This window comes from Triticum aestivum, chromosome 2A (genome assembly GCF_018294505.1).
Source record: "Triticum aestivum cultivar Chinese Spring chromosome 2A, IWGSC CS RefSeq v2.1, whole genome shotgun sequence".
Taxonomy (NCBI): domain Eukaryota; kingdom Viridiplantae; phylum Streptophyta; class Magnoliopsida; order Poales; family Poaceae; genus Triticum; species Triticum aestivum.
In genome coordinates, this window is record NC_057797.1 from 521,645,031 (window position 1) to 521,669,215 (window position 24,185).

A 24,185-nucleotide genomic window follows, 5' to 3' on the forward strand; every position below is an offset into this window, starting at 1 on the left:
TGTCGCCTTACCTTTGCCCGGGACCGTTTGCGCATTTTGGCACACGTATATGATGGTGTCGCTAGCATCCATATGATAAAGAGCCCGGGCTGACATGGCTAGTCGTAAATTCAAAGTGGCACTAACTTACAGGGACAGGCACCTAGCATCGAACGTGTCGGTCATCAGCGAGTGAATCCAGGCTGTAGCACTGGGCTAACAGGACTCCGGTGAACCGGGCTGTAGCGGGCTAGCAGGACTCCGGTATTCATCGCGTGACATTTCCCCGAAGGGACAGACACAGGATCGAAGAAGGACACATGCCGGCCAGCCTAAGTGTTCCGGAGCAGTAGCAAGCTACCAGGGCTCAGTGGAAGCACTAGGAGACATTTCCCGGTAAGAGAGGCTACTAAGAATAAACAACTAGATAGTCAGATCCCACACATAGCAATACACATTACACGTACGCATAACATGCAAGTATGTGCTGTACAACATGGCATCACAGCATAACTCAACAACTCATATAGATAAAGGCTCAGAAGAGCCGTCATAGCAATTATTGCAAACAGGGGTCACAAGACCCATCATACAGAGCATACAAGCAACAAGCGGAAGCATTACATGTCTGGGTACAGACATCTACAAATGAAAAAGGCTGAAGAGCCTGACTATCTACAACATCCGATCAAGATCGTAGCTGAGGTACTAGCTACTAGTCGAAGTCCACGAGAACACTAGTAAGACCGAAGTCTCCGCTGCAAAAACATAAATAAAGCAACATGAGTACAAAGGTACTCATCAAGACTTACATCAGATCCTATCATACATGCACTTGTATCAAGAGGGTAACGTGGGGTTTAGTTGCAGCAAGCCAGCTTTGACTCTGTGGCTATCCTGTTCTACGACTACCAGAAACTCTTGAGGTGAAACAACGTACACGAGTCCACTAATCACCACACAATACACTACTATGGATTCATCCCCGTCTCCCTACGAGAAGGCCATCCATAGCACTCACACTTGTCTTGAGCATTTTATAGTATCCACTTCAAGTTGTCTATGTACCATGTAAGCATCCAAGAAGTCCATAACCGCGGACCCGGCTATTCGAATAGATCATGTTAACCCTGCAGGGGTGTACTTCTTCACACACGCTCTCGCCACTTACCGCCATGTACACGTCATGTATCTCGGCAACCTTCAAGCGGAAGCCTGGCGAGGGTGTCGGCCACGACTTGACTAACCACACAAGACTCTAGTCCAGGTTTATCGCCTATTCGGGTTCCATCCGCAAGGAGATCCGGCCGGGGTGTCGCTCACGGCCCCAAACGATGTGAGCAGGGTTCCCGAGCCCACCAACCGGGTGCCACTCGGTACACCGTGCCACGTGTGCCTAGTCTGTCCCAAGCCCACCCTGCCGGGTGCCACTTGGTAGAAAAATAGCACTACCTACAAACACCAGAAACTAGTTGCGACTCCTGGATAGAGACCAAGTTGGTTAATAAGTCGAGAGGGGTCGAGTTACCGGAACCCAATGTGTGGTAGTATCGAGTCATTGGACAACATGCATAGAACTCAGTGCTTAAGGACGGTTCCAATGAGACAACCCACCATGTACTCCTACATGGCCTCTCACCGCTACCTTTACCAAATCGTGTTCACACACTTCACTCTCAGCATCAGAACATATCGTGACACTCCAATTCATTCCCAATGAATCAGACCTGACACAACTCTAAGCAATAGCAGGCATAGCATGGTAGGAACACAACAATGGCTTCAATCAACTCCTACACATGCTAGTGGGTTTCAACTATTTACTGTGGCAATGACAGGTCATGCAGAGGAATGGGTTCAACTACCGCAGCACAAAGTAGCAGATGAATCGTTGTTGTCCTAATGCAATAACTGAGAGCAGGAGCGAGAGAGTAGGGTTTTATCGAAATGAACAAGGGGGTTTGCTTGCCTGGTAAATCAACAAGGAAGGCACTGCTTCACAGACAGGTACTCTGGAACGTCTCCGGAGTAGGACCTATCGAGAAGGATCGGTGCCGGCAATCAATACACAATCATATGCAACAATATGATGCATGAACATGGCATGTAGATGTGATGCTGTTTGAGCTAATGCAACTAGTAAACATTTGGTTTGAAGTCCATTTGAACAAAAGGTTCAAATGCATCTCTAAATTAGGTCTCTTATATATGCCATAATGTGTTTTCCCATATTCAGCATGTATAAGTTGGTTTTTCATGCATGAAACTAGTACAGATGGAAAGGTTGCATTTTTCTGATAATTTTTCATATATAAATTATTTTAATCTGAGCTACGGTTGAATTGTTATGAATTTTTGAAGTTTAAAACAATTTCTGGAATTTCCTGATTTAAATAATTCCAGAAAATAAATAATTGCGTCAGCATGACGTCAGCACGACGTCAGCGGTCAACTGGGCTGGTCCGGGTCAAACCTGACATGTGGGACCCACACGTCAGTGACAGGGGGGTTAACAGGGGTTAATTTAATTTAATTAAAAGGTTAGGGGGGTCGGGCCCACTGGTCAGCGACCCTGGGGGGTCAAACCCGGTCAACTCGCCGGCGTTTAGCCGCCGGCGAGGCCCGAGACGGCGGAACGCCGCGGGAATCACCCACAGGGCTCCGTTCGGGGCGTGTTTAGGCTCTTCGAAGAGCTGGCGATGCGGCGCGTCGAGTAGTGCCCTCGGCCGGAGCTGGGGTGGCCGAGAACGACGTCGGCGACCACGTTTGCGGCCGCCGGAGTTCGGCTGTGTTCGGGGGCGCGGCTGCAGCGTGCAAATGCGCGAACTAAAGCGCTAGCGGGGCACTACGAGGTGCGGCGAGAGTGCTAGGTGCACTGGCGTGGCCAAAAGGTCGCCGGAGCAACGCCGGCGACAAGCTCGAGCGGAGGCGAGCTTCGGCCATGGCGGAGCTAAGGCCTAGACGGGGCAAACGGACACGGGGAGGAGGGGGTTCGGTGCGGGGGCTCACCGCGGAACCAGCGAGCGCGAGGGCAAGGTCGGGGATGCCCGGTAGCTTCCGAATCGCCGGCGAGGATCCACGGCGGCCGGAGGCGAATTTGGCGACGGCGACGGCTCCACGGGGTGCTCCGTCTTGCGTGGCTCGACGAGGAGGTAGAGAGGGTCGCGGCGGATCTGGGGAGCATGTCGGGAAGGCGTGGGAGAGGCGGTGGCTACGGTGATGCCCGTCGGCGGCGGCGGTGGTTCTCGGGTGAGAGAGAGAGAGCAGGGGGAGAGGAGGAGGGAGAGAGTGAGAGGGCGGTCGGGGTTGCGTGGCGTCGTCCGGGGCATTCCAAGCGACGAGGAGGAAGCAGGAGGTGGAGGCGCGGCAGTGCGCGTGCGTCGGCACGTGCCGTTCCCCTGTCGGGGAGGAAGACGACAGAGGAGGGGGGGCCAGGTGGGCTGGGCAGCCTCCTGGCTGGGCCGGCCTGCTGCTGCTGGGCTGCGCAGGGGAGAGCCCCAGGTAAGCACAGGTGAGGTTTTCCTGTTTTAATTCCCTTTTTCTATTTTTTTCTGACATTTGTTTGGTTTAATAAAAATACCAAACCATTTTATTTTATTATGCCAATTTTTGTAGGGGCTAATGGTATTATTCCAGAGCTCTGTTATAATTGGCATAATTTTGGACATATAAAATATATATAACATTTATATATCCAAGCAAATAATTATTGTATTAATTCCAAATGGCCAAAATAAATATCCATGAGCTCCTAAAAATATTGTTTTGATTTTTATCTCTGTCCAACATTTTTAGAGGGCATCATGAGCATTTTCTTGGACCCTTTTGGAGAAATTTTTATCTGGGTCATTTTAAAAAAAATGATTCTGAGGGTTCCACCAATCCTCATTTCAAATTTAAAAGAAATTTAAATATGATGCACAAATAGCTAGCTAGTCTAAGTCATACCAGACTAGGGATGTGACAACTCGCCCCCACTTGAAAGAATCTCGTCTCGAGATTCAGGGGTCGACGGAAATAAAGCGGGGTACTCCAGTCGAAGACGATCTTCTCGCTCCCAAGTAGCTTCTCTCTCGGAATGATGAGACCACTGAACTTTGAGAAACTTGATGTTCTGACGTCGAGTGACACGCTCTGCTTGATCAAGAATGCGAACCGGGTACTCTCGGTATGTGAGGTTATCTTGGAGATCAAGCGTTTCATGGTCCACTCCACGGATGGGATCCGAGAAGCAACGCCTGAGTTGAGAGATGTGGAAGACATCATGAACTCGAGAAAGATGTGGGGGTAGTTCCAACTGGTAGGCAACCTCTCCTCGTTTAGCGAGAATACGAAAAGGACCAATGTAACGAGGAGCCAACTTGCCCTTGATACCGAAACGATGGGTACCCTTCAAAGGAGTAACCCGAAGGTAAGCTTGGTCGCCAATTTCATAAGTCACATCCTTATGATGACGATCGTACTGACTTTTCTGACGAGACTGGGCTGTTTTCAAATTCTCACGAATGATGCGAACTTGCTCTTCTGCCTCCTGGATCATGTCCGGTCCAAAGAATTGTCTTTCACCGGTTTCTGACCAGTTCAAAGGTGTTCGACATCTTCGTCCATAGAGAACCTCAAAAGGAGCTTTCTTGAGGCTGGATTGATAGCTATTGTTATAAGCAAACTCGGCGAAAGGAAGACATTTCTCCCAATCCATACCGAATGAGATAACGCAAGCTCTGAGCATGTCTTTGAGAATTTGATTGACCCGTTCCACCTGACCACTTGATTGAGGGTGGAAAGCGGTACTGAAGGAAAGATGGGTTCCCATGGCAGTTTGGAAACTCTCCCAGAAATGAGAAGTGAAAAGACTGCCACGGTCTGAGTTGATCTCTAGTGGAACACCATGAAGTGACACTATTCGAGAAATATATAAGTCAGCAAGCTGACTAGCAGTGATATTTTCTCGAACAGGGAGGAAGTGAGCCACTTTGGAAAGACGATCAATGACTACGAAGATAGCGCTATTCCCTCTCTTGGTCCTGGGAAAGCCGGTGATGAAGTCCATACCAACTTTATCCCATTTCCATTCAGGAATAGCTAAAGGCTGAAGGGTGCCAGCAGGTCTTTGATGCTCTGCCTTAACGCGACGACATACGTCACATTTAGCAATGAACTCAGCGATTTCTCTCTTCATCCTAGTCCACCAGAACCTCTGGCGTAGGTCCTGATACATCTTAGTACTACCGGGATGAATGGTGAGAGGAGATTCATGCGCCTCCTTAAGAATCAACTGCCGAAGATGTTGCTTCTTGGGAACCACCAAGCGATTCTCAAAGAAAACAACACCACGATCATCCATAGAGAAACATCCACCAACTCCCTTCTTAATGTTTCTCTTGATCCGGGTAATCCCTGTATCATGCTTCTGGGCTTCTATGATAAGGTCCACAAGGGTAGGTTTCGCCACCAAGGTAGAAAGAAAACCGCGAGGAGCTATGTGAAGATTAAGCTTACAGAATTCCTCATGGAGAAGTGGTTGGCCTTGCTGCAACACGAGATTGTTGCAATAGGATTTACGGCTTAGAGCATCAGCCATGACATTGGCTTTGCCTGGGGTGTAGGTAATCCCTAGATCATAATCTGTGATTAACTCCAACCAACGTCTTTGCCTAAGGTTCAAATCTGGTTGGGTGAAGATATACTTGAGACTCTGGTGATCGGTGTAGATCTCGCAACGTTTACCAAGGAGATAATGTCGCCAGGTCTTGAGTGCATAGACTACGGCTGCAAGCTCTAGATCATGTGTAGGATAATTCTCCTCATGTGGATGCAACTGTCGGGATGCATAGGCAATCACATGACGATCCTGCATAAGGATGCAACCTAGTCCCTGTCGTGAGGCGTCGCAGTAGATAATAAAGTCTTTTGTGAAATCCGGTGGCACAAGTATGGGAGCAGAAGTCAGGCGTCTTTTCAGTTCCTGAAAACTGTACTCACACTGTGGGGACCACTCGAACTTTTTATCTTTCTTGAGAAGTTCCGTGAGGGGTTTGGCTACTTTGGAGAAGTTTTCAACAAAGCGGCGACAATAGCTGGCTAGACCAAGGAAACTCCTAACTTGTTTAACGGTCTCAGGTGGAGTCCAATCGAGAACGGCTTGAACTCTCTCGGGATTGACAGCAATGCCCTTACCAGAGATTACGTGGCCTAAGTAGGTCACTTCTGACAACCAAAATTCACACTTGGAGAACTTGGCATAAAGGCGGTGCTCTCTGAGTTTTTCTAACACAAGTCTAAGATGTTCGGCATGCTCTTCCTCGTTCTTCGAGTAAATAAGAATATCATCGAGGTAAACCACGACGAACTTATCTAAGTACTCCATGAAGATCGAGTTCATCAAGCGGGAGAATGTAGCTGGGGCATTGGTTAGACCAAAGGACATGACGGTGTACTCGTACTGACCATAACGAGTGACAAAAGCTGTCTTGGGAATGTCCCCGTTTCTGATCTTGATTTGATGGTAGCCTAACCTTAAATCCATCTTGGAGAAGACTGAGGATCCGGCGAGCTGATCATACAGGTCGTTGATCCTGGGAAGCGGATACTTGTTCTTTATCGTGACCAAATTAACGGGACGATAATCAACGACCATACGGTCCGTACCGTCTTTCTTCTTAACAAAGAGGACGGGGCAAGCCCAAGGAGAAGAACTAGGACGGATGAAACCCTTTTGCAAGGACTCATCGAGTTGTTTCTTAAGCTCGGCTAGTTCTAAGGGTGCCATCTTGTAAGGTCTCCGGGAGATTGGAGCTGTTCCTGGGATAAGATCTATGACGAACTCTACATCTCTGTCAGGTGGAACACCTGGCAGTTCCTCTGGAAAGACATCCGGAAAGTCACAGACTACCGGGATATCTTCAAGGTCTGGAAGAGGGCTGGCATTAAGAGAATAGAGCTGACGCTTTGCAACTCTAGTGGAGACGGTGACTATCTTGCCAGATGGGTGTGTAAGTTGAACAGATCTTGTGTAACAATCAATCTTGGCATGATGAGTTGTCATCCAGTCCATACCCAAGATGATGTTAATATCTGAAGACTTGAGGGCTACAAGTGATGCAAGGAATACAAGTCTGTCAACAAGGATTTCGTTACCATGGCTTACACTAGAGGTTTGCCATTTGGATCCAGGAGTTTGGATGACTAGCGGAGTTGGCATTTCACAAAATGACAGGTTGTGCAAGTTAGCATAGCTTTCGGAAATGAAGGAGTGAGATGCTCCAGTATCGAATAGAACTGATGCTGGGTGACAATTGACGAGGAGTGTGCTAAGAACGACATCTGGATCATCATGAGCGTCTTTAGCTGAGACGTGATGCACACGTCCACGTTCAGTGGGGGCTGACTTGACACTGATCATCTTGCGTGATGGCTTAATACAGCCAACAGTCTTCTCGGGCTGGGGTGGAGCATAACTAGTCTGAGAGCAATCACGTGCATAGTGTCCTGGCTTCCCGCATGTGAAGCAAGTCCCTGAGGTTGGACGGGGACCCGCACTAACAAACGGTTTACCAGTAGGCCTGGGTGGAACATACGACTGAGCTGGAGGAGGCACCACATGAGATGACCTCGGTGTATAACCGGAAGGAAGAGCGGAGTTTGGAACCCAAATCCGGCGTTTCTGGGAGCTAGAGCCAGAGGGAGATCCCAAATCACGGGTGTGCTTACGAGACTCCTCGTAAGTGAGTTGAGCTGTCTCTGCATTGATGGCCTTGTTCACAAGGGCTTGGAATGTATCACAATGATGCAGGTGGAGATCACGACGCAACTTGGGGTTGAGACCCTTCCGGAACCTAGCTTGCTTCTTGGCGTCCGTGGACACTTCTTCTGTGGCATAACGGGCGAGGTTCTCAAACTCTCTGCTATAAGCATCAACAGCCATCTTACTCTGGGTGAAACTACAGAACTCTTCTCTCTTGCGATCAAGAAGGGCCTGGGGAATGTGATGCTCACGAAAAGCCTCAGTGAAATCCTTCCAGGTAGGAATCTGGCCGGCTGGAAGCAAAGTCTCATAGTTCTGCCACCAAAGACTAGCAGGACCTTCCAGGTGGTATGTGGCATAGGTGACCTTGTCATCTTCAGCTACGCTCGCGGAACGCAGCTTATGGATGATGCTACGGAGCCAGTCATCTGCATCGAGTGGCTCGATGGAATGATGAAAGGTAGGTGGGTGCAAACGAATGAAGTCATGAATGGTAGCAGACCCTTTGAACTGATGTGCGGTGTTCTCCTCGATACGTGCCAACAAGCGGTTGGACTCACGCTTGTTCCTCTCCATCTCTAGCATGAACTCTGTCAACGAAGGCTGGTCAGGAGGATCCTCATTCCTACCATCTCCGTGGTTCTGGCTACGAGCGACGGAACTTCGCTTAGCTGATGACATCCTGAGAAACGAAACCAAGGACGAAATCAACATTAACTATAGAATGTAGAATGTAGGACAAGGAATTAGTATCTCTCGAACTCCTAGGGAAATTTCGGCAGCATAACGATAGTAAAATGCTCAGAATGAGACATCCTACTAAAAATGGGGTGGTAACATACTCATCAGTATTACTCAAGGTTCTGAGATCATACTAAGCAGACTACACCGGAAATACTCAAAGCTGGGATATGACTCTGATCAACCAATCCTATGGAACTACGGAGTAGTAACACGTGATCCTGATAGACGGAAAAGAAGCCTAGTTCCTTAACCCCGTCGGAAGATAGGAGGACTCAGATCAGAAGGCCATGAGGTAAAGGAGTAAAAGAGCCTTACGTTCCTTCCCACAATCAATTCCCTTACATAACTAAAGAATTTCTAGACTCAACTTCGACCAGTATGGCTTGGTAAACCTACAGGCAGTCAGGCTCTGATACCAAAGCTGTCAGGACCCCGACTCGATGCCACATCGATCTAGCATGTAACACCTCATATCGCTTTGCGGCCTCACGCACGGTATCCCCACGGGTGTCACCTTACCTTTGCCCGGGACCGTTTGCGCATTTTGGCACACGTATATGATGGTGTCGCTAGCATCCATATGATAAAGAGCCCGGGCTGACATGGCTAGTCATAAATTCAAAGTGGCACTAACTTACAGGGACAGGCATTCATGACCCAGCATCGAACGTGTCGGTCATCAGCGAGTGAATCCAGGCTGTAGCACTGGGCTAACAGGACTCCGGTGAACCGGGCTGTAGCGGGCTAGCAGGACTCCGGTATTCATCGCGTGACATTTCCCCGAAGGGACAGACACAGGATCGAAGAAGGACACATGCCGGCCAGCCTAAGTGTTCCGGAGCAGTAGCAAGCTACCAGGGCTCAGTGGAAGCACTAGGAGACATTTCCCGGTAAGAGAGGCTACTAAGAATAAACAACTAGATAGTCAGATCCCACACATAGCAATACACATTACACGTACGCATAACATGCAAGTATGTGCTGTACAACATGGCATCACAGCATAACTCAACAACTCATATAGATAAAGGCTCAGAAGAGCCGTCATAGCAATTATTGCAAACAGGGGTCACAAGACCCATCATACAGAGCATACAAGCAACAAGCGGAAGCATTACATGTCTGGGTACAGACATCTACAAATGAAAAAGGCTGAAGAGCCTGACTATCTACAACATCCGATCAAGATCATAGCTGAGGTACTAGCTACTAGTCGAAGTCCACGAGAACACTAGTAAGACCGAAGTCTCCGCTGCAAAAACATAAATAAAGCAACATGAGTACAAAGGTACTCATCAAGACTTACATCAGATCCTATCATACATGCACTTGTATCAAGAGGGTAACGTGGGGTTTAGTTGCAGCAAGCCAGCTTTGACTCTGTGGCTATCCTGTTCTACGACTACCAGAAACTCTTGAGGTGAAACAACGTACACGAGTCCACTAATCACCACACAATACACTACTATGGATTCATCCCCGTCTCCCTACGAGAAGGCCATCCATAGCACTCACACTTGTCTTGAGCATTTTATAGTATCCACTTCAAGTTGTCTATGTACCATGTAAGCATCCAAGAAGTCCATAACCGCGGACCCGGCTATTCGAATAGATCATGTTAACCCCGCAGGGGTGTACTTCTTCACACACGCTCTCGCCACTTACCGCCATGTACACGTCATGTATCTCGGCAACCTTCAAGCGGAAGCCTGGCGAGGGTGTCGGCCACGACTTGACTAACCACACAAGACTCTAGTCCAGGTTTATCGCCTATTCGGGTTCCATCCGCAAGGAGATCCGGCCGGGGTGTCGCTCACGGCCCCAAACGATGTGAGCAGGGTTCCCGAGCCCACCAACCGGGTGCCACTCGGTACACCGTGCCACGTGTGCCTAGTCTGTCCCAAGCCCACCCTGCCGGGTGCCACTTGGTAGAAAAATAGCACTACCTACAAACACCAGAAACTAGTTGCGACTCCTGGACAGAGACCAAGTTGGTTAATAAGTCGAGAGGGGTCGAGTTACCGGAACCCAATGTGTGGTAGTATCGAGTCATTGGACAACATGCATAGAACTCAGTGCTTAAGGACGGTTCCAATGAGACAACCCACCATGTACTCCTACATGGCCTCTCACCGCTACCTTTACCAAATCGTGTTCACACACTTCACTCTCAGCATCAGAACATATCGTGACACTCCAATTCATTCCCAATGAATCAGACCTGACACAACTCTAAGCAATAGCAGGCATAGCATGGTAGGAACACAACAATGGCTTCAATCAACTCCTACACATGCTAGTGGGTTTCAACTATTTACTGTGGCAATGACAGGTCATGCAGAGGAATGGGTTCAACTACCGCAGCACAAAGTAGCAGATGAATCGTTGTTGTCCTAATGCAATAACTGAGAGCAGGAGCGAGAGAGTAGGGTTTTACGAAATGAACAAGGGGGTTTGCTTGCCTGGTAAATCAACAAGGAAGGCACTGATTCACAGACAGGTACTCTGGAACGTCTCCGGAGTAGGACCTATCGAGAAGGAACGGTGCCGGCAATCAATACACAATCATATGCAACAATATGATGCATGAACATGGCATGTAGATGTGATGCTGTTTGAGCTAATGCAACTAGTAAACATTTGGTTTGAAGTCCATTTGAACAAAAGGTTCAAATGCATCTCTAAATTAGGTCTCTTATATATGCCATAATGTGTTTTCCCATATTCAGCATGTATAAGTTGGTTTTTCATGCATGAAACTAGTACAGATGGAAAGGTTGCATTTTTTGATAATTTTTCATATATAAATTATTTTAATCTGAGCTACGGTTGAATTGTTATGAATTTTTGAAGTTTAAAACAATTTCTGGAATTTCCTGATTTAAATAATTCCAGAAAATAAATAATTGCGTCAGCATGACGTCAGCACGACGTCAGCGGTCAACTGGGCTGGTCCGGGTCAAACCTGACGTATGGGACCCACACGTCAGTTACAGGGGGGTTAACAGGGGTTAATTTAATTTAATTAAAAGGTTAGGGGGGGTCGGGCCCACTGGTCAGCGACCCTGGGGGGTCAAACCCGGTCAACTCGCCGGCGTTTAGCCGCCGGCGAGGCCTGAGACGGCGGAACGCCGTGGGAATCACCCACAGGGCTCCGTTCGGGGCGTGTTTAGGCTCTTCGAAGAGCTGGCGATGCGGCGCGTCGAGTAGTGCCCTCGGCCGGAGCTGGGGTGGCCGAGAACGACGTCGGCGACCACGTTTGCGGCCGCCGGAGTTCGGCTGTGTTCGGGGGCGCGGCTGCAGCGTGCAAATGCGCGAACTAAAGCGCTAGCGGGGCACTACGAGGTGCGGCGAGAGTGCTAGGTGCACTGGCGTGGCCAAAAGGTCGCCGGAGCAACGCCGGCGACAAGCTCGAGCGGAGGCGAGCTTCGGCCATGGCGGAGCTAAGGCCTAGACGGGGCAAACGGACAAGGGGAGGAGGGGGTTCGGTGCGGGGGCTCACCGCGGAACCAGCGAGCGCGAGGGCGAGGTCGGGGATGCCCGGTAGCTTCCGAATCGCCGGCGAGGATCCACGGCGGCCGGAGGCGAATTTGGCGACGGCAACGGCTCCACGGGGTGCTCCGTCTTGCGTGGCTCGACGAGGAGGTAGAGGGGGTCGCGGCGGATCTGGGGAGCGTGTCGGGAAGGCGTGGGAGAGGCGGTGGCTACGGTGATGCCCGTCGGTGGCGGCGGTGGTTCTCGGGTGAGAGAGAGAGAGCAGGGGGAGAGGAGGAGGGAGAGAGTGAGAGGGCGGTCGGGGTTGCGTGGCGTCGTCCGGGGCGTTCCAAGCGACGAGGAGGAAGCAGGAGGTGGCCAGGGAAGCAGGAGGTGGAGGCGCGGCGGTGCGCGCGCGTCGGCACGCGCCATTCCCCTGTCGGGGAGGAAGACGACAGAGGAGGGGGGGCCAGGTGGGCTGGGCAGCCTCCTGGCTGGGCCGGCCTGCTGCTGCTGGGCTGCGCAGGGGAGAGCCCCAGGTAAGCACAGGTGAGGTTTTCCTGTTTTAATTCCCTTTTTCTATTTTTTTCTGACATTTGTTTGGTTTAATAAAAATACCAAACCATTTTATTTTATTATGCCAATTTTTGTAGGGGCTAATGGTATTATTCCAGAGCTCTGTTATAATTGGCATAATTTTGGACATATAAAATATATATAACATTTATATATCCAAGCAAATAATTATTGTATTAATTCCAAATGGCCAAAATAAATATCCATGAGCTCCTAAAAATATTGTTTTGATTTTTATCTCTGTCCAACATTTTTAGAGGGCATCATGAGCATTTTCTTGGACCCTTTTGGAGAAATTTTTATCTGGGTCATTTTAAAAAAATGATTCTGAGGGTTCCACCAATCCTCATTTCAAATTTAAAAGAAATTTAAATATGATGCACAAATAGCTAGCTAGTCTAAGTCATACCAGACTAGGGATGTGACAGATATCGTTATTTTCTCACCTTCACAGATGATTTAAGCAGATATGGGTATATCTACTTAATGAAACATAAGTCTGAAACATTTGAAAAGTTCAAAGAATTTCAGAGTGAAGTTGAAAATCATTGTAACAAGAAAATAAAGCTTCTATGATCTGATCATGGAGGAGAATATTTGAGTTACGAGTTTGGTGTACATTTGAAACAATGCAGAATAGTTTCGCAACTCACGCCACCCGGAACACCACAGCGTAATGGTGTGTCCGAATGTCGTAATCGTACTTTACTAGATATGGTACGATCTATGATGTCTCTTACTGATTTACCGCTATCGTTTTGGGGTTATGCTTTGGAGACGGCCGCATTCACGTTAAATAGGGCACCATCAAAATCCATTGAGACGACGCCTTATGAACTATGGTTTGGCAAGAAACCAAAGTTGTCGTTTCTGAAAGTTTGGGGCTGCAATGCTTATGTGAAAAAGCTTCAACCTGATAAGCTCGAACCCAAATCGGAGAAATGTGTCTTCATAGGATATCCAAAGGAGACTATTGAATACACCTTCTATCACAGATCTGAAGGCAAGACTTTTGATGCTAAGTTCGGAAACTTTCTAGAGAAGGAGTTTCTCTCAAAAGAAGTGAGTGGGAGGAAAGTAGAACTTGACGAGGTAACTGTACCTGCTCCCTTATTGGAAAGTAGTGCATCACAGAAAACTATTTCTGTGACACCTACACCAATTAGTGAGGAAGCTAATGATAATGATCATGAAACTTCAGAACAAGATACTACTGAACCTCGTAGATCTACCAGAGTGAGATCCGCACCAGAGTGGTACGGTAATCCTGTTCTGGAAGTCATGCTACTAGATCATGATGAACCTATGAACTATGAAGAAGCGATGGTGAGCCCAGATTCCGCAAAATGGCTTGAAGCCATGAAATCTAAGATGGGATCCATGTATGAGAACAAAGTATGGACTTTGGTTGACTTGCCCAATGATCGGCAAGCAATTGAGAATAAATGGATCTTTAAGAAGAAGACTGACGCCGACGGTAATATTACTGTCTACAAAGCTCGACTTGTCGCAAAAGGGTTTCGGCAAGTTCAAGGGATTGACTAGGATGAGACCTTCTCACCCGTAGTGATGCTTAAGTCTGTCCGAATCATGTTAGCAATTGCCGCATTTTTGATTATGAAATTTGGCAGATGGATGTCAAAACTGCATTCCTGAATGGATTTCTGGAAGAAGAGTTGTATATGATGCAACCGGAAGGTTTTGTCGATCCAAAGGGAGCTAACAAAGTGTGCAAGCTCCAGCGATCCATTTATGGACTGGTGCAAGCCTCTCGGAGTTGGAATAAACGCTTTGATAGTGTGATCAAAGCATTTGGTTTTATACAGACTTTTGGAGAAGTCTGTATTTACAAGAAAGTGAGTGGGAGCTCTGTAGCATTTCTGATATTATATGTGGATGACATATTACTGATTGGAAATGATATAGAATTTCTGGATAGCATAAAGGGATACTTGAATAAGAGTTTTTCAATGAAATACCTCGGTGAAGCTACTTACATATTAGGCATAAAGATCTATAGAGATAGATCGAGATGTTTAATTGGACTTTCACAAAGCACATACCTTGATAAGATTTTGAAGAAGTTCAAAATGGATCAAGCAAAGAAAGGGTTCTTGCCTGTGTTACAAGGTGTGAAGTTGAGTCGGACTCAATGCCCGACCACTGCAGAAGATAGAGAGAAGATGAAAGATGTTCCCTATGCTTCAGCCATAGGCTCTATCATGTATGCAATGCTGTGTACCAGACCTGATGTTTGCCTTGCTATAAGTCTAGCAGGAAGGTACCAAAGTAATCCAGGAGTGGATCACTGGACAGCGGTCAAGAACATCCTGAAGTACCTGAAAAGGACTAAGGATATGTTTCTCGTATATGGAGGTGACAAAGAGCTCATCGTAAACGGTTACGTTGATGCAAGCTTTGACACTGATCCGGACGATTCTAAATCGCAAACCGGATACGTGTTTACATTAAACGGTGGAGCTGTCAGTTGGTGCAGTTCTAAACAAAGCGTCGTGGCGGGATCTACGTGTGAAGCGGAATACAAAGCTGCTTCAGAAGCAGCAAATGAAGGAGTCTGGATGAAGGAGTTCATATCCGATCTAGGTGTCATACCTAGTGCATCGGGTCCAATGAAAATATTTTGTGACAATACTGGTGTAATTGCCTTGGCGAAGGAATCCAGATTTCACAAGAGAACCAAGCACATCAAGAGATGCTTCAATTCCATCCGGGATCTAGTCCAGGTGGGAGACATAGAGATTTGCAAGATACATACGGATCTGAATGTTGCAGACCCGTTGACTAAGCCTCTTCCACGAGCAAAACATGATCAGCACCAAGGCTCCATGGGTGTTAGAATCATTACTGTGTAATCTAGATTATTGACTCTAGTGCAAGTGGGAGACTAAAGGAAATATGCACTAGAGGCAATAATAAAGTTATTATTTATTTCCTTGTATCATGATAAAAGTTTATTATTCATGCTAGAATTGTATTAACCGAAAACATAATACATGTGTGAATACATAGACAAACAGAGTGTCACTAGTATGCCTCTACTAGACTAGCTTGTTAATCAAAGATGGTTATGTTTCCTAACCATGGACAAAGAGTTGTCATTTGATTAATAGGATCACATCATTAGTTGAATAATCTGATTGACATGACCCATTCCATTAGCTTAGCACCCGATCGTTTAGTATGTTGCTATTGCTTTCTTCATGACTTATACATGTTCCTATGACTATGAGATTATGCAACTCCCGTTTTCCAGAGGAACACTTTGTGTTCTACCAAACGTCACAATGTAACTGGGTGATTATAAAGGAGCTCTACAGGTGTCTCCAAAGGTACATGTTGGGTTGGCGTATTTCGAGATTAGGATTTGTCACTCCGATTGTCGGAGAGGTATCTCTGGGCCCTCTCGGTAATGCACATCACTTAAGCCTTGCAAGCATTGCAACTAATGAGTTAGTTGTGGGATGATGTATTATAGAACGAGTAAAGAGACTTGCCAGTAACGAGATTGAACTAGGTATGGGATACCAACGATCGAATCTCGGGCAAGTAACATACCGATGACAAAGGGAACAACATATGTTGTTATGCGGTCTGTCCGATAAAAGATCTTCGTAGAATATGTAGGAGCCAATATGAGCATCCAGGTTCCTCTATTGGTTATTGACCGGAGACGTGTCTCGGTCATGTCTACATTGTTCTCGAACCCATAGGGTCCACACGCTTAAGGTTACGATGACAGTTATATTATGAGTTTATGCATTTTGATGTACTGAAGGTTGTTCGGAGTCCTCGGATGTGATCACGGACATGACGAGGAGTCTCGAAATGGTCGAGACATAAAGATTGATATCTTGGAAGCCTATGTTTGGATATCGGAAGTGTTCCGGGTGAAATCGGGATTTTACCGGAGTACCGGGAGGTTACCGGAACCCCCCGGGAGGTATATGGCCTTGGCCTTAGTGGAAGAAGAGTAGAGGCGGCTAGGGCTGGGCCGCGTGCCCCTCCACCCCTAGTCCGAATAGGACAAGGCGGGAGGGGGCCTGCACCCCCCTCCTTCTCTCTCTCTCTTTTCCCACCCCACGAATCCTATTCCAACTAGGAAAGGGGGGGAGTCCTACTCCCAGAGGGAGTAGGACTCCTCCTGGCGCGCCTCTCCTGGCCGGCCGGCCCCCTCCCTTGAACCTTTATATACGGAGGCAGGGGCACCCCCTAGAGACACAAGTTGATCCACATGATCATATTCTTAGCCGTGTGCGGTGCCCCCTTCCACCATAGTCCTCGATAATATTGTAGCAGTGCTTAGGCGAAGCCCTGCAACAATAGTACATCAAGATCGTCACCACGCCGTCGTGCTGACGGAACTCTTCCCCGACACTTTGCTGGATCGGAGTCCGGGGATCGTCATCGAGCTGAACGTGTGCTAGAACTCGGAGGTGCCGTAGTTTCGGTGCTTAATCGGTCGGACCGTGAAGACGTACGACTACATCAACCAAATACGCTTCCGTTGTCGATCTACAAGGGTACGTAAATCACACTCTCCCCTCTCATTGCTATGCATCACCATGATCTTTCGTGAGCGTAGGAATTTTTTTGAAATTACTACGAAACCCAACAGTAGGTTGCGGGCTGGTTAAGTGGATAACAGTTGGATTTGTCTCTCCACTATATAAGGGGTGTCTTCTTCTCTGAGTTACTAAGCTCCATTGTTGCTCCAAGGTCCATTTTCGCCCAATCTCTCTCCCTAGCCAATCAAACTTGTTGATTTTCTAGGGATTGGTTGAGAAGGCCTCGATCTACACTTCCACCAAGAGAAATTCGATCCCCCCCACTAATCCCTTGCGGATCTTGGTACTCTTGGGTGTTTGAGCACCCTAGACGGTTGAGGTCACCGCGGAGCCATATTCCATTCTGGTGAAGCTTCGTGGTGTTGTTGGGAGCCTCCGATTAAGTTGTGGAGATTGCCCCAACCTTGTTTGTAAAGGTCCGGTCGCCGCCTCCAAGGGCACCAATAGTGGAATCACGGCATCTCGCATTGTGTGAGGGCGTGAGGAGAATACGGTGGCCCTAGTGGCTTCTTGGGGAGCATTGTGCCTCCACACCGCTCCAACAGAGACGTACTTCCCCTCAAAAGGAAGGAACTTCGGTAACACATCCTCGTCTTCACCGGCTCCACTCTTGGTTATCTCGTACCTTTACTTGTGCAAGCTTATTCGTGTTATTTCCCTTGCTTGCTTGTGTGCTTGTTGTTGTTGCATCATATAGGTTGCTCACCTAGTTGCATATCTAGACAACCTACTTAGTTGCAAAGTTTAATTTGGTAAAGAAAAGCTAAAAAAATTAGTTGCATATTCACCCCCCTCTAGTCAACTATATCGATCCTTTCAGCGACACTCCGTGAAGGTGAGCGCGGAAATGTTCAGCATTGACAGGGCCATGACCGGGATGAAATCAGGCGCAGAGTCGAAGGTGAACAGCCCAGGATCGGCCTCATCGGTGCCTGCGCCGCCATCGGACGTGCTTCTCTCCTTGCGGGTGACCTCTAACACGGTCTCGAAGAGCCCTAGTGTCTTGAGGATCACGGTGAGGAAGGCGAGAAGCCAGGCGGAGGTCGAGGTGATGCGTTGCATCCTGTGGTTGTTCCACCAGCATGGGATGAGAGCCCGCACTTCTTGTACTCCATCACGTGGTATATGTTGTAGGTCAAGAATAGAGCCACTGGGATGCAAAAACCTTCATCCGATGCCTGCAAAACAACAAATGTACAAATCACGATATATCTATATTTACATATTGATGTGGAAGAAGAAGACGGTGATTCCCTTCCGGTGGAGCGCAAAAACATGACTATTGATTTCGCGCCTTGAATACCGAAGTGGCGACCGCAAAAAAATCATGGTAATCTGAAGAAGGGTTTCGGGGATATTTATGAGTTAGAGGCAAGAAACTTAAGGTGATAGACCTCCCTAGGCCCCACATGCCCTCGACTGCAGCTACCGCACTAACGTTGCCCCTCACAAAAAAACCTACTAACTACATCATTGCCGCCAGCTATGAGGGCTTTGTCTGGCGGTGTATATTGGCACGATGGGCTAGAGCACGATCTTGCCACCGCCCATGTCGCCCGCAAGGACGACGCAAGGCTAGTTAAGTTTTTTTGGACTCGACAGAAAAAGATGCGGACATCATGTAACAAATTTTGGGTGTGGCTAGCTCTAATCGTCACCATAGAATTTATTTGCTATTTTTTCTCTTTCAGTTCTACTTTGTTTTCCTTTTATTTTTTATTCTCAACATTTTTATTGTATTACTTTTAAAAAGATACGCAAAATATAATTGCACTCAGTCAGTAGGTGTGCACTGTAGTTGTGTGTGGGCGATGGACATGCAGTTGTGCACATGTACACAGGGATGCAACCGCAAGTGTGCACAACTGATGGACATGCTGCTGCGGGAAACCGGTAGACATGTAATTTTGTGCAACCATTGGACATGTGGTTGCACGCGACTAGTGGACATGCAACCACAAGTGACCAGTGGGCATGTAGTTGCACACAACCAACAGGTGAAAAGAAAGTGTAAAGAAAGAAAAAAGGGAATCCAAAGTAGAGTAATAAAAAAAATCATAAATCAACTAAATGAAAAACTGGGAAAAATCACACGAAGCCCCGCACAAAACCAAATGGCATAGGAGTTAGATAAGACATTGCTAAGTCTGATCAAAATCACGATCAACAAATCCATATTTCCTTTCAGTTTAGTCATTTGTTGTGTTTTGAAAGAATTGGATCAAACTTTCCTTAACAACAAGCTTTTAATTACAAATGTGGTAGGAGTAGTTCTGCACAGAACCGAAATTACGCTTCAAATATTTCGATGGCCAGCCCCGCCGGTTAGTTCCTTGTGCAGAGGTGCACGAACGCAGCCACAATCAACCCAGCCTTCACCCTGACACTCCACGGGATCCCATACTTTCCACTACTGACAAGCCCTCTCACGAATGGCCAGAAGCACAACACCATCCAGCCACAGCACACGAACTCTCCGACGCCCGGGCCACCATGAACGCCCGCCACCGTCCCGACGACGGCGCGCCATGCCGCGACGGTGAGGGCGACAATGTTCAACACTGAGAGCGCCGTCACTGGGATGAAAACGGGCGCCGAGTCAAAGGTGAACAACCCAGGATCGGCATCGTCGGTGCCCGCGCCGCCATCGGATGACGTGCTGCTCTCCTTGCGGGTGACCTCGAACACGGTCTCGGAGAGCCCTAGCGTCTTGAGGATGACGGTGAGGAAGGCGAGGAGCCAGGCGGAGGCCGAGGTGATGCGTTGCATCCTATGGTTGTTCCACCAGGCGCGGACCGAGAGCCCGCACTCCTTGTACTCCATCAGGTGGTATATGTTGTAAGTCAAAAATAGAGCCGCTGGGATGTGAAAACCTTCATCTGATGCCTGCAAAACGGCAAATGCACTAAAATTTCAGCTATGAGCAATGTAGTAATGGGTCATGGCAAAAATGTGTGTACCGTTGGTAAGAAGGATTGGTTTGTGAGAAGGCAGAAAGGTCCCAAGAGCGCATAGCACAGCTCGAAAGGCGCCCTCACGGGCCACGCGTCTACGATGAGATAGCCAAGGCATTGCCGGAGTTGGAGGCCCTTGAAGATGGTGCCGAGGATGGGGCTGTTCCGGCTGATGAGTATCTCCAGAAGCCCTGTTGCCCATCTCTTGAACTGGGTCAAGCTGGCTGGTCCACCGGTCGGAGCACATCCCAGGAATGCCGGTGGGTCGGTGTCCAACAAGGCCGATTCCCAACCCGCCGCCTGGATCCGTTGACCGGTCAAAATGTCCTCTGTCATTGATCCATAGACCCACCCAATCTGCAAAAATACATGGAAGAAACTGTAATAGAGAGAAACTGCAGAAGGTGTGTAGATGTGGCCGTACTGTAGCAAAACCTGCAAAAATACGGCAACGAAGCTAAGCACACCTCTTGGCCCCAACATGTGCCAGCCTCATAGTTGCAGTCGCCTACTTGTTTTGCCATTTCGACACGACTCGATATATCTACGGTTGGTCTAGCGAGCAGGTCCCCTGAGATGATGTTCCTAGATGATTCGATCAACTCCTTTGAGCTCCCAAACTTGGCTTGCAGCTCCTTGTAAGATGGTGAACCTGGCAAATTCAGAACAGCCATTTGATATGCCCTAGTCGAACTGAAATGCACTGACCAAATACTTCAATTTACGTCGGATGATCTCATCTTGTGCGTGCCCAGTTTTATTACCTCTTGTCTCGTGCTTGACGGTGTCCGGAGGCGGCATGCCGTAGATGACCTTCCTGCGGTGAAAACAGCCCGTGCCGCCGTAGAAGGTGCCTTGGATCCCGGCGAGCCCACCTCCAATTTTCTGAACATGCCAGAAAAACCAGTGCAACTGTAACACTACCCTAGTGGTGCACTACCACAACAGCACTTGTGCACATGCATATGTAGTACCTTGGTTATAACCTGCATCTGGTTGCCAAAGGGGTCATCCTTGAGGCCACCGTAGAACTTCTGTGGCGCCTGGACGAACCCGCTGTGGATCTCGTCGTCGAACCCCAACAGGAGGCACATCGCGTGCAGGGCGACCTGCGGGTTGTTGGCGAACATGTCGCAGTCCACATTCAGCATGATTGGAGCGTTGGTCATCACGGCCGACACCCTTGTCTGCACCACGAAACGCTCAGCTTAATTATTTGCTTGCAAATTATCAAGCGCATTGTACACATGTCTGAACTTTCAACTGCCACTTATTGTGCTGTTTGTGTGACACACTGATTACCAGTGAAACACTGTTGTGTACAAGAGAGTGCTCACCAGAACATTCATGGCACCGGCCTTGAAGTTGTGGCGATGTCTGGGGCTTTTCTCTCGAGAGAGGTACACCAGATGTGGGAATCCTTCCCCTGCTTTGCTCTTGCTGTTATCCCAGAGAACCTGAACTCACACAGGTTAACCGTGACGATATTAGCACGAGACGGATTTGCTACGCGTTTGGCATGACACGATGTACATGGACATGGTCAGTGCGGCGACCTTAACGATGGTAGGATGGTTCCCGCGCTCGGCGTCGATGAACTCGGCGAACTCTTCGCCGCCGTCACGCAGAATGGAGACCTCGTCGGCGTTCTCGATCCGGCTGGCCAGCTTCTCATATTCGGTCTGAAAGTCACACGTACACGAGGAAGATGCATGGTCATGGCGACGATGGACGACCAAACATTACGGAAACTGAAATGGTCACCATGGCGCCTAACCTTCATGAGTGCCCAGCTTTCCAGGAACTCGTGGTCGGCTGTACCGGTGCCAACCTCCGGCGCGGAAGAGAAGTACATGAAAGGGGCCCTCACACCAACGTCATACCTCTTGCAGAAGGGAATCCAGAGGCTGGCGAACTTGGCGGCCTCGCGCAGCGCGTAGCACGTCACCGGGGAGCAGCCGTCGTCGGAGACGTAGCACGCCAGCTTGCCGACGTCCGGGTAGTCCAGGGCGAGCAGCGAGAGCACCGTGTTCACCGTGATCAACGGCGGCTCCAGCGCCGGGTCCGCCGTCGTGACGAACATGTCCACCGCCGGGAGCTCCTCCAGCCTAGCAAAATCATCACAGACACGACACAGTTTAAGGAAGAAGCTGCACGAAGCTGTAGGTCAACATTATTTTGCAGTTAGTGTGCACAAGAACGTACGTACCTGTGGGAGAGGTTCTCGGGGTAGGTGTCGAACCGGACGGGGCTCCACTTGCCGTTCATGTTGAGGATCCAGACGAAGGCGAACCACGCCTCGCAGACGAGCGCCGCCAGCCACGTCCCGCCGCGCTCCCCGAGCGACGCGGCGCGGCGGGCCACGAGGGCGAGGAGGAGGAGGAGGATCACGAAGTCGGCCAGCATCCACGCAGTTCTCCCCAGGGCGACCCTCTCGTGCAGCTTCTTGCCGCCCGCCATGGCCGCGGCCGAGAGGTAGCAGACTGGCTAGCTAGCACGACACCACAGCTCCACCCACAACCACAAGCAAACGAGTGCTAGAGTGCATTTATAAAGACCGGATAAACTATCCTCTCCTCGGTGCATTTCCGATCGGGACAAAAGGAAAACTACTCTATGATTTTGTGATGTGGTCTGGGAGAGTCGGAGGACAAGAGAAAGTTATCTTTACTTGGTCTCTGCCATGAACCACCGTATGATAATCTTTGGGATAGGGATGGTGCTCTTGTCTCTTTGCTACGGAGGTGTGTGTTCGCTGCTCACTTGGTCCTCGGCGTACCACCCAGCCCAGCCAGATCCAATCAAAACCATGGCGTGTGGAGAACAGGAGTCCAGTTTGGATCCACGCGGGAGAATGGGAACGAGCACGTTGTTATCCCTGACCCTGACGACATCACTCACGTACGTACGGTGAATTATTGTATGGCGGCCGGCGAGCGAGCTTGGACCCATGCACGTCACGCCTAACGAGCTCGCCGAGTCGCCAGCGACTATTTTTTGTTACACAATTTTTTTTTTTGAGAAATTGTTACACAAATGCTCGGTACAGCGTTATGTGAGCCGTCTAGTCCAGTGATAGATGTACCTACGGCTGGGATCGATTCACGGCTCCTTCCGAGATTAACAAGTCGACCAGCGAATGGTGCCCCGGCCGGCTACGTTGAATTGGTACCGGCCGCAAGAGTTTCATACAGCAAAGGCAAATGGCGCGAACTAATCTATATTTGGTTCGAAGGACAGTGATATCCCAAACCCATCAGAATCAAGTATTACACTTAACATCGGTGCTCGTATTTTTCTAAGAGTCCAGCTTCGATACAACCTTCGCAATAAGATCTTTGCCAAATCATACCCACCTTCATATATATGATGGGTCGTCCGTCGAAACGTGTATATATCTTACGTTCCGGAAGTGAAAGAACACAATTAAGTGTAGAACAACACGTAGCACAGTTGAATGTAGAACAACGTGTATACTATAAGAACGAACTACAGTCGTGGACCATGTTCTGTTGGGAACCGGAATCTATCACTGTAGCAACAGTAAAAAAATAAGATTTTTTTTAAGTGTATATTTTGAAAAAGTGCAATTATTTTAACTTGTGAACAAATTTATGAAAACTGGAACATTGTTTAAAAAATCAAAACAAATTTTCAAATCACGAACATTCTTTAGAAAAAAGCGCAAACAAATGTTGCAGAAATGCGAGCATTTTTTAAAAAGTGCAAACAAATGTTGAAAAAATGTGAACATTTTTTTGAAGTTGTGAAAATTTTTTGAAACCGTGATTTTTTTGAATTTGTGAACAATAATTTTAAAAATTGAATATTAGATGAAATTACAAACAAAAAAATTTTAAACTGCAAACACTTTTGATTTTTTGAGCAAAGTTTAAAAAATTGAACATTTGATGAAATTATGAACAAAAATTTGGAACTGCGAACATTTTTTGAAAGTCCTGAACATTTTTTAAATTTGTGAACAAATTGTGAGACCACAAACTTTTCTGAAATTTCTAAACATTTTTGAATTTGTTATCAAATTTTGAAACCATGAACATGTTTTAAAATTTCTGAACATTAGTTGAAATGTGAACATATTTTGATTTTGTGTACAATTTCTGAAAA

The 24,185-nt window shown here is 48.0% G+C and overlaps 1 protein-coding gene across 1 annotated transcript; it reads right to left on the reverse strand.

Annotated features, from left to right (window-relative positions):
- Nucleotides 1-19,260: 19,260 nt before the first annotated feature.
- On the reverse strand, nt 19,261-22,653 carry LOC123189214 (cellulose synthase-like protein H1). Its single transcript, XM_044601578.1, has 9 exons — nt 22,267-22,653; nt 21,835-22,165; nt 21,614-21,739; nt 21,395-21,514; nt 21,032-21,244; nt 20,822-20,942; nt 20,525-20,709; nt 20,064-20,414; nt 19,261-19,989 (listed from the first exon to the last, which is right to left on the reverse strand). The coding sequence occupies exons 1-9, from the start codon at nt 22,515-22,517 to the stop codon at nt 19,429-19,431; spliced, it is 2,259 nt and encodes a 752-aa protein (XP_044457513.1). The 5' UTR covers nt 22,518-22,653; the 3' UTR covers nt 19,261-19,428.
- Nucleotides 22,654-24,185: the final 1,532 nt, after the last annotated feature.

Excerpts from the sequence above, each read along its gene's own strand:
- LOC123189214 (XM_044601578.1), bottom strand. The coding sequence starts at position 22,517 with ATGGCGGGCGGCAAGAAGCTGCACGAGAGGGTCGCCCTGGGGAGAACT. Across the intron at positions 21,515-21,613 it reads ACCATCCTACCATCGTTAAG|GTTCTCTGGGATAACAGCAA; the intron begins GTCGCCGCACTG and ends GTGTGAGTTCAG. Across the intron at positions 21,245-21,394 it reads CCGGTGCCATGAATGTTCTG|ACAAGGGTGTCGGCCGTGAT; the intron begins GTGAGCACTCTC and ends TTCGTGGTGCAG.